The sequence below is a fragment of the Rhea americana genome, unplaced genomic scaffold (genome assembly GCF_003343005.1).
Source record: "Rhea americana isolate MKP2758 unplaced genomic scaffold, rheAme1 scaffold_379, whole genome shotgun sequence".
NCBI classification, from domain to species: domain Eukaryota; kingdom Metazoa; phylum Chordata; class Aves; order Rheiformes; family Rheidae; genus Rhea; species Rhea americana.
This window is the reverse complement of record NW_028186511.1, coordinates 429,864-440,646: the sequence shown is the minus strand read 5'-3', so window position 1 is coordinate 440,646 and position 10,783 is coordinate 429,864. Positions and strand designations below refer to the sequence as shown.

Sequence of the window (10,783 nt, the reverse complement as noted above, 5' to 3'; positions counted from 1 at the left end):
CCCCCCCAGCTTTGATTGGATTTCATGGCTCATTACAGTTCTTGTTTTCTTTCAATCTTTCGGGCTTTTCTCTGTTTAGGAAAATTGGGTTTCCAACTAAACCCAATCTTCTGTTGGGTTAAACGTTCTGTTTCTAAATTTAGGTGACATAAAATGCACTTTTAGCTACATGCTCTTCCACTAGTATAAATTGTGCATGATATTTGTATGGCTTCTGGGAGGAGGCTGTGGGACTTGAAGAAAATTGCATAATTTTCAAAAAGTTCCCATCTGAGGAATTTTCTTCTGAAAAGTTCTCCAATAATTGTATGGCTGTCAAGCCACCTCTCTAGTGGTATAGATAATATAATCTTTGCAAAAATATATAATTATCAATTATTATGTAAAAATCTTTTAAATAGTCTTGCRGAAGGAGTGCTTTGAATTAAATTGTGACTTGTAAAGTCTCTCAAGGAAAAGCTACATAGCTGAAAGTCTTAGTGTTTGATTAGACCATGTTAGTATTTGATTAGACTATGAAGAGACTAGCTTACCAAATCTGATTGTAAGCTCTTGATGCAACCTGGTTGATAAGACATGATGCGGGAAGGCGTCTTTCCTGAAAATCTTTCCCCTTACCACTAGGGAAACAGTTTTAAGAGGGTGGATGAGGTCTTTCAGTGATGTATTGTAATGGAGAGAGCATTTTAGATTTAGAAGACCATGAGAAACAGTAAAGAGAAAAGCAGAATTTCRTATTCATAGTTCTGATGCAAATCAGGCAAATGGAAAATTTTGATGTTTCCTACTTACTGTGTTCTACAAAGGATTGTTACGAATTTCAGTTCAGTTATTGAAACAGTACAGTTTGAAGAGTCAGTTACTTTGATGACTGTTTGCTCCCAGTTGCAGCAGTTTGTGCAGAGAAGGGGCCTTTGTCTTCAGTCATGGTAATGTATACTTCCTCAGGTATGATTATGACATGCTGCAGGGCACGTTCCAGAGTACTGTTGAATTTGCTGTGTCTGCCATGTCAGAGGTTTCTACCCAGACAGACCTTCTGGCAGCAGGTGCATCTCTGCAATCTCAGGCTGCAGGAAGTGCCTAGGGCATCTTGGTGAGGCTGGGGCTGATGGTCAGCTCTTCCGCAGAAGGTGTGCAGGTGTTGACAAGTTGTGTCACCAGGTAAAGGAGTTATGGGAGGAAGAAGTGAGCAGGCTGCATAGCATCTGAGAAGAACGTGAGATAGGATATGTTCAGAGACTCTACACCTTCAAGAGTCTCAATGCCCCACAGCATTGGAGATGCATGTAGACTCTGTGCCATGTGAATGATAAGTGGTAACTGTGTAGAGGACAAAAGTTGGAAGCTGGTCATGCMTCATGTGAGGAGAAAGGCTCTTGCTCCTCCTGAAAAGCAGGTTCAGCTCCCTTCAAGCTGAGGAGGAGCTGAGCACAGCTTCAAGTGAAAGACCTGGGCCAGTGGAAWCTGTGCTGTGCAGGAACACACAGAAGAAGCAGAGTGATTGTAGCGGGTGACTCCCTGCTGCAGGAGATAGAAGGACCCATCTGATGACCTGACCTCTTGTCTGAAGAGATTTGCTGCCTGCTTGGGGCTYGGATCTGAGATGTCACGGAAAGACAGCAGAAGGTTGTCCACCCATCTGACTGTTGTTCCCTGCTGCTGTTCCATCTGGACACTAACAATACTGCAGAGGGCAACTTACAAAGTATCAACCAGAATTGCAGAACCACAGTAGTCAGGGGTGTCGGGGCCCAGGTTTTCTCCTTGATCCTGCCAGTAAGAGGGAAGAATGGGAACAGAGGAACAGATAGGTACTTCAAGTAAACAACWGACTGCACAGCTGGCATCAGCAACAGGATTTTGRTGTCTATGACCRTGGGACCCTGTCTGAAGATTCCCAGCTGACTGAGAGGGATGGGACCCAGCTCACTAAACACATCTTTGCCAAGAGTGGCCAAACAGGAAAGATGGGGAATACCAGAGTTATCAAGACAAGGCAGTCAACAAGACAGRGTTCAATGCAATTGCTTGAGGTAGTACCTGCAAGGCAAAACTTGAGAAACCTCTTGCACCTCTTCTGGGAAATCAGCATGCTCAAATACTTCTGTGCCTGAAGTGCTTGCACACACKCACAGAGCATGAGGAATAAACAGGAGGAATTAAAGATCTGTGTGCAGTTGCAGGGCTATGATCTCATTACGATTAGAGATATGATGGGATAGCTCACGTGTGTGGAATGCTGCAATGGATAGTACAGGCTCTTTAGGAAGGACAGGCCAGAAAGGCAGGTAAGGAGAGTTGCCCTTTATGTAAKAGAGCAACTGGAATGTATTGAGCTAGTGGTTGACAGTGGGCTGACTAAGAGCTTATGAGAAAGGTTTAAGGGGCGGACTAATATGGGTGACATTGTTGTGGGTGTTTTGCCAGAGGCCACCTGCTTAAGAAGAGGAAGTAGATGAGGCCTTCCTTCTTCAGACAGCTGGAAGTAGTCTCATGATCACAGATACTAGCCCTCATGCGGGGCTTTAAGTACCTTAATACCTGCTGGAGCAATGACACAGCAAGGCAGAAACAATCCAGGAGGTTCCTTGAGAGTGTTAATAATTACTTTCTGACTAAGGTGATAGAAGAGCTGATGAGGAGAGGTGCTCTACTGAACCTTGTAGGCTGGGAGCTGGTTGGGGATGTGGAGGTTAGGGCAACCTTGGCTGCAGTGACCAGAGATGGTTGAGCTCAGGTTCCTCTGAGGAGGAAGTGGGGCAATAAGTAGGATCACAACTCTTGACTTTAAGAGAGCAAACTTTGGCCTCTTCAGGAACCTACTTGGAGGAATCCCATGGGTTAGGGCACTAGAAAGAGGAGAATCTAAGAGAGCTGGTTAATATTCAAGGATCATCTCCTTCAAACTTAAGCAAGAATTTGAGCAAGGGGGGCCAGGAGACTTGCATAGATGAACAAGATGCTCCTGGCAAAACTGAAACAGGAGAAGAAAGTGCACAGAAGGTGGAAGCAGAGACAGGCCACTTCAGAGTATTATAGGAACATTGTCAAAATATCCAGGGATGCGACTTGGAAAGTCAAGGCCCATTTGGAGTTAAATCTGGTAAAGAATATCCAGGACAGCAAGAAGGTTTCTTTAAATACAACCTCAACAAAAGGAAGGTTAGGGAGAATATGGACCTGCTACTGAATGGCACAGGAGCCATAGTGATGAAGGCTATCGAGAAGGCAGAGATACTGAATGGCTCCTTTGCTTTAGTCTTTACTCCTAAGACTAGCTCTCGGGAATCTCAGACCCTAGTGACCAGAGAGGAAGTCCAGAGAAAGCTTCATACTTAGTGGAAGAGGATCGAATTAGAGATTATTTAAGTAAACTTGATATCTAGAAGTCCATGGGCCCTGATGGGATGCAACCAGGGAGAGAGCTGGTTGATGTCATTGCTAGGCCACTCTTGATAATCTTTGAAAGGTTCCAGTGGTCAGGAGAGATGCCTGAGGACTGGAAGAAAGCTAATGTCACYCTAGCCTTCAGAAAGGAGGATCCAAGGAACTACAGGACAYTCAGCCTCGCTTCAGTCCCTGGAAAGTGATGGAACAGCTCGTTCAGGATGTCATCTCTAAGCGTATGAGGGGTAAGAAGGTGATCGGGAGTAGTCAGCATGGATTCATGAAAGCCAGTCTGATAGTTTTCTCTAATGGAATGATTGGCTGGGTAGTTGAAGGGAGAGCAGTGGATGTTGCCTACCTTAACTTCAGTAAGGCTTTTGATAYTGTCTCCCATAAGATCCTCATAGGCTAGTTTAGGAAGTGCAGGCTAGATGAGTGGACAGGAGGTGGGCAGAGTTCAGAGGGTTGTGCTCAGTGGCACAGAGTCTAGTTGGAGGCCTGTAGTTAGCAGTGTTCCTCAGTGGTCAGTACTGGTTCAAGTCTTGTTCATCTTATTCCTCAGTGACCTGGTGAAGGGACAGAATGAACCTTCAGCAAGTTTGCTGATGGTACAAAACCAGGAAGTGTGGCTAATATCCTCAAAAGGCTGTGCTACCATTCAGAGGGACCTCAATAGGCTGGAGACATGAGCAGAGAAGGAACCTCATGAAGTTCAACAAAGGGAAGTGTAGAACCATATCACCTAGGGAGGAATAACCTAGTACAAGCTGGGGGCTGACCTACTGAAAAGCAGCTCTACAGAGAAGGACCTGGGAGTTCTAGTGGATGACAAGTTGACCATGAGTCAGCAATGGGCCCTTGTAGCCAAAAAGGTTGGTTGTATCCTGGGTTGCATTAAGAAAAGCATTGCCAGCAAGTTGAGGCCCTGATGAGGCCACCTCTAAAGTACTATGCCCAATTCTGGGCTCCTCAGTTCAAGAGAGATGAGGAGCTACTGGAGTGAGTCCAACAAAGAGCTTTTAAAATTATGGACTGGAGTGTGCCTCATGAGAGGACTGTTCAGCTTGGAGAAGTCTTCTCCTAAAGAGAAGACTGAGGGGTGGAATCTTATCAATGTGTCAGACTCTTCAGTGGTGCCCAGCAACAGGGCAAGAAGGCAATGGGCACAAACMGAAACAAGAAGATCTATCTGAACCTGAGGAAAAACTCCTTTATTGTAAGGGTGACTGAGCAATGGAACCGGTTGCTCAGAAAGGTTGTGGAGTCTCCTTCCTTGACRATATTCAAAAGCTGTCTGAACATGGTTCTGGGTAGTCTGCTCTAGGTAAACCTGCTTGAGCAGGGGGTTGGGGGGGTTGAGCTAGCTAATCTCTGGAGGTCCCTTGCAACCTGAACCATTCTGTGATTCTGTGATCTAAGGTGACCTTGAGATGTTTTATGTGGCGCAACTTAGGCTGAACAAATTGAAATGTTATTGGAAAATTTGGTTTCATTACTACTTTGACCAGCTTCTAAGCTGATATTTTCAAGTGGTGATGGGAATAGGAGCTTTAGCATAATCTGGATGTACATGTAAATGGCAAAGAACCATGCATTTACTGTGGAGTGAGAATGTGCAAGCATCAGCTACGAAAGAGAGCTGATGCATCATTTTACCTCACAGCCTCATGTTTGTTTACTTCACAGCAAAGTTGTTGCTCTGCCCTCACCCTTAAAGCATTAAATTGTCAATAAGCAATCCTTGTTTTGATATAACAGAGTTAGTATTGATCTCAAAAAAGAAAAAAAATTGAAAGGAAATTGTAGGTCTCTAAGTAAGTGTAAGTCTTTCTATAGGAAAAAGAAGTTATATCTATATTCTCAGAACATCTTCTCTGCTGTAGGGTTGTATGACCCATTCCATTCCCCTCACCCCTGCTAATTTTAGAATTTTTTTTCCCCTYTCCCTTTGTAAAAAAGGACTATTTAAGGATTTTTTTTTAAGTGGTAAAATGACTATTGGATTTGTCTTATGGAATGCAGCTCCTTAAGCTTTGTCTCTCATGTTTATTTAGGTGCTTTCATTCATCTGAAAGATGCTGAACTTACTTTGGCTGTTGAATCTTGTTTAAAGGGCCTAGTTCAGGCATTTTGCTGTGATAATCATAATGATGAAAGAAATCTTCAGATACTGATGTCAAAATATTATCCATCTGGATTTCGACCTCAAATAATTGTAAATAAATTTCAGAATAAAGTTTATGATGTTAGACACAGGTAAGTTATGTTTTGAATTTTTATGTTTTGAATTTTATTGCTTAAAGGCACAATAGTTCATATTATAATTTGGAAGGAAATATTTGTAATCTTATTTTAAAGAACCTCATGTGAAATTCATAAATAATTTTTTTTTCTTCAGAGGAGTTCATCATCCAGAATTCCCGTCGGTTCTCACAGCACTGGAAATAGATGATGCAGTGGTTGCCAATTGCTTGATTGATATAAGAAGTATAGAAACAGTCCTGCTGATTAAAGTAAGACTCCCCACTCTCTACTGACGTTTAAAGAAAGGCATTGTTTTCATGAATAAGGCATATAGAATACCTTCTTTGATAGTGTCTGTACTTGACAAAAGAAGTATGCAAGGGTTTTTGCCCCAGGAGAACAACTGTGGTGAGGTGCGATCCACATTGACTCGATTAAACCCTGATGGTAACAGTATTACAATGCAGCTTACAGCCACATCTGCTCACGTATGCACATACTAGAGGGCTCTCCATAAGATACGGTCTTGAGGTTCAGTATCCTGTTTCTGACACTGATTTCTGTCATGGTTAAGACAGAGTAAAATGATAACCTGTAATGGATCTAAGGTTTATTTAAATTCAGTGAGTTTAGAGCTCTTATCCTACTTCAGTTATTTCACACGTGCACTTGCTCCCTCCTCACAGCATTGCATTCAGTAGGTCTTGACTTTCCTCCCCAGCAGGAGATTGCTACTGTTCCAGAATGGTCAGTTTTGATTCTTAGTGTGCGGATGCTTGGCATTTCCTGTTTCGGGCCTTATTGTCCAAGGTCCTTGAGTATCCCCCAACATTTATCTCTGGAACCCTATCTCCAGGATCTTTCTCCATATGCATGATGTTTACCACCTCTCTCAGCCTCCAAAGACCCTGGGTTTCCTAGTCTAAATAGTCTACGTGCAGAGCACAGTGTGTGATCAGGCTCCTAATTGGTAGTTCTGTCTCTTTTTATATAAAAACTTCTCTTTATTCATTTGTTGATTCAGGATGTGACAAGCTTATTTTAGTCCAAGTGTTAGCAAAACTTACAACCAGCCTGTACCAGCTGTAGCTAGCAAATAGCAAACTTGTGCTTGAAAATTCAGAAGTTCAGTTTTGGACAGTGACCCACTCATACTTGCACAAACTTATCTGTCTTCTGCCAGCATTCAATTTATTTTTCACTTACCACAATAACCAAAGCCACTTTGGACACTGTGGTGTTAAAACGGTTGATACGAGAGAATGCAAATAAGCATATTTGGAAATATAGTCTAGTAAAACCAAGAATAAGAACAGTCAATTATTAAGAAGTATTTTAACAAGGGGATTAGAAACTGGCATTGAGTTAAGCCTGCCTATTGTTTTAGTAACATACTTTTTTGATCATCATAAAATCCATGTTAATGAACCGTTGTCTGTCAACGTGATATATATTTTTTTTTATCTTAATTGACTTATCTTCAGTAGTAATAGAAGATTATGAGCTCCAGCAGATATGACTGTGGATGAACTGTTCAAAAATAAAGATAGGAGGTATATACTTTCATTTAAAGAAAACAACGAATTGTACGAGCAGCAGAAGTAGTGGTACTTGCTTTCTTGTGGATTATTATTTTTTTTTTTTCTCCAAAGCTGCTTATCCCAGTTTGTCCCCTGACATTCCTACTAAAAAGAGAGCTTGTACTCTGTCTGGTCCAGAACTAATTGACTACTTAGACAATGTTGCTGTTGCTGAATGGGATGTTTAACAGTTAAATTCTGTGCTTTTTKTCATAGTAGCAATGCTAGTTTTTTTTTCTTACTCTCTCTGTAGTCTAATTTATTATCTATAGTTATTATATTTATACTATAATACACTACATATATATTCATGGTACTATAGTTATCTAATAATTGATTTTTTTTTTTTCCCCCGTAACACAATTATCTTTGCTATTTACTAGGACARTTTGAACTGTATCTGAAAAAAGTTGAACAGGTATTGTGTGGAAGAAATGAGACTTCTGAGTGCATGATATGATTGGATAAAGATTAGTTTCCTCAGGCAGCAATACCTGTGACCACTTGGTCCAGCATTGGCAGTGTTTTTTAGCAGGTGATCTCCCCAAACTTTAGTTGAATGCTGTTTGATATAATCTGTAAAAGAAAACTGAAGTATTTCCTGTATGTGTATTCCTTGTTTGATAGTTAAATACACCTAGTGCTTAGTGACCTTCAGCTAGTGATCTTTTTCCCGTGATAAATTACGAAAGACTGATCAGATTATGCGGTTTATAATTTAGATAACTTTGTAATAGAATGAATAAAAGAAAATAGCAGCTAACTGAGTGGGGGTTTTTGTTCTTTTTTGTTGTTTTGAGAGCGTAAGCATGTTCAAGGTGAGAATGTTTAGATAGTTGTCAATTGGAGGCTTTAATTGTGGTTGTTTTCTCTATAAGTATGATAAGGTCATTGTATTTTTCAGAGTAGCTGTAAAGCTCGTGAGGTAATGCAGAGTAACAGGCCCCCAAAAAACTGCAGAGAAGCTTTCACTGCTGAAGGCGATCAGGTATTTGAAAGACGATATTACTCATCTGATTACCTTCGACCCAAGTACCTGAGCAAAGATGTTGAAGCAGAAATAAGGTTAGCATTTGTAATGCTGTATTTGTAAAGTGCATTTGTTGAAATAAATATTCAAATAGAATATATGTTTGTTTGGATATATATGCATGAGTGACACAGACTCACTCAGTCTGTAGTCTTGTATGTTGACAGGACTTTCCTCTGTCTCCATTTCTCCATTTTCTTTAAGGCATCTGTGTCTCTGCTGCTCTCAAAGAATTTTGGAAAATATCTTTCTGTGATAACATAAGCTTTTTTTTTCTTTTTTTGAGATGTTTTTCAAATTGTGGCCTGTAAGTGTTGTCCAGAGTTGGGATTTCATAGGCCAAATACTCCAGGAAGTCTATYTTACACCTACTGAGAGTGCTGTGAAATCAAAGCTATTTCTTTAAAAATCTGAGACCTGAATAGTATTACTCTAATTTTACCACAAAAAAGCTGAATTACCCTGGCACTAACAGTAGATATATCTTTTTGTTTACTTTTAAAATGGTAGTTTGAAAAAACAAGCTGATTGCAAAGATAGAAACCTGAGTCTTCAGGCAACCAAGCAAATCAGTACCACTAGAATACTTCTATTTTGAGGCCCAGATGTATTACAGACACAATAAGAATGTATCTTATTTTCCACATTAATAGCTGATAGCGTAGCCTGAGTGTTAAAACCTTACTTCTATAAACTTGAAAGCTTTAAATATCAGGCAACTGTAGTCTGTTCATGTTGGTATATAATAAACTTCATTTGAAGATTATTTTGATAACTTCCAAAATGTCAGTCATTTCATTGCCAGTATTGGAATGGGAGAATTGATGTGAAAAAGTGTTTTTTTCAGAGCTTAGGCCAAAGCAATGACTTACTTGAAATGATATATGCAATTTACAAAACACTGATTTGGGGGATCAGACTTAATCAGTCCATTCCATTTATCTGTGGCAGACTGCATTTAACACTACCTAAGATTTTTTACTGGAATATTAGTTAAGCCTTCTCTTCTTTTTTTCCCAGCAATGGAAAACTCTATTAGAGTTTTGCTGTCTATAAGTGCCCTTTATTTTTGCCTTTACGTCAAATTTATCACAAACTGAAAGAATTAAATATGGAAATTTCTAGGACTGAGATCCTTCACAAAGGAGAAATATAAGAAGCTATAAAATACTTTTTTTTCCTCAATGTACTATACTATTTTAAAAAGGAATGGCACTATTTAGTTGAAGTATTTATCAATTTAGCAAATAGACCAACAAACATTACAGATGGTTAAAATTTTATGATACTTTACCCACTAGGGACTGAACTGAGTCCATCAAACAACTAGCTGCTTGTATAGCAGCACTCATAGCTTATAACACTTTTCGTATTTTCTTTCTTGGTTATTAAAACCATCCAGTGCTCAACAGTGTTTTGGGGGAGGGGGGGAGGGCAGGGGGATTTATTTCTTGGTCCTTTCATATCCTTTAGTTCTGTCATGAATTTCAGTTTTGTATCTGTTTCTCTGTGTGTGCACGTATATAATGTGTATATGTATAAAAATAACACTTTTTTTTTAAGTCACTTGGAAAAAGAAATCGAAAACAAAAAGGCACAGCTGACAASATCTCAACAACGTTTGCATTCCATTGAAAATGAGATTAGGCAGAATGAAGATCATCTTCATCGTCACCGACGACACCAAAAAGAATTACAGGTAAAAAAGATGTGCTGTTAATTGACAGGAATTGATCAGTTTTTCCCTATTTCATTCTACGATATATTTTGAGTGAATGATAGTGTCTTAGTTGTCTTTCATGTTAATTCTGTATGTTTTTGGGGATTTAGGGGTGGGAGGTTACTTTGTGTGTGTGTGTGTGTGTGTGTATGTATGTATATATATATATAGAGAGAGAGAGAGAGAGTATCTCTCTCTCTCTCACGTATATATTTGACTACAGCCTTTCTTGTGCTAAGTTTTACAAGTAAAATCCCCACTTTCATTGTGACGCATTGTGGTATATGATACATGTTTCTTTTTCCTGCTTTTTCCCTCCTCCTCTTTCTTTTCAATGAGCCTTGCCTGTATGTTCCTAAAATCTTGTTTCTGTTCATGATTTTTATTTATATTCTATTAACTTGTTAACTTGGATTTCTTYGTAAACCATTTTACAACTGCTGGTCTTTTTCTGTGTGATTTCTAGTAATAGTTAGTAAGATATGTATTTATGGTGGTTAATGTTCCAATGCACAGTATAAGATAACATAGAATATACGAGATTATATTCAGTGAATTATAAGTTAGGACCAGCAAACAAATAGCCTACTTATTAAATTACTGAAGTGTAGTATGTGGGAAAAAAATGAAATATAGAAATGCTTTGATGTTGAATGGAAAAGCAGTAATAGCTTAATGATTTAAAGTGCATGTTGCTTTCAGAACAAGTTTCAGAACAGAAATGGACTCATAATTAAGTGTTTTTGCAAAGGATGGAAAGAAATCTCTCATRCAGGCACTAATGGATCTAAAGCTAAACATTTGGTTTCTGCATTAATT

General features: G+C 39.5%; 1 protein-coding gene across 3 annotated transcripts in view; it reads left to right on the top strand.

Annotated features, from left to right (window-relative positions):
- Positions 1-10,783, top strand: part of SMC6 (structural maintenance of chromosomes 6) — a 41,555-nt gene that overhangs the window by 14,399 nt on the left and 16,373 nt on the right. For all 3 annotated transcript variants that reach the window (XM_085313140.1, XM_085313141.1, XM_085313139.1), the window contains exons 16-19: positions 5,445-5,646; positions 5,789-5,903; positions 8,119-8,279; positions 9,808-9,943. In XM_085313140.1, coding sequence (XP_085169266.1) covers positions 5,445-5,646; positions 5,789-5,903; positions 8,119-8,279; positions 9,808-9,943 — 614 coding nt within the window. The remainder of the gene's footprint in view (positions 1-5,444; positions 5,647-5,788; positions 5,904-8,118; positions 8,280-9,807; positions 9,944-10,783) is intronic.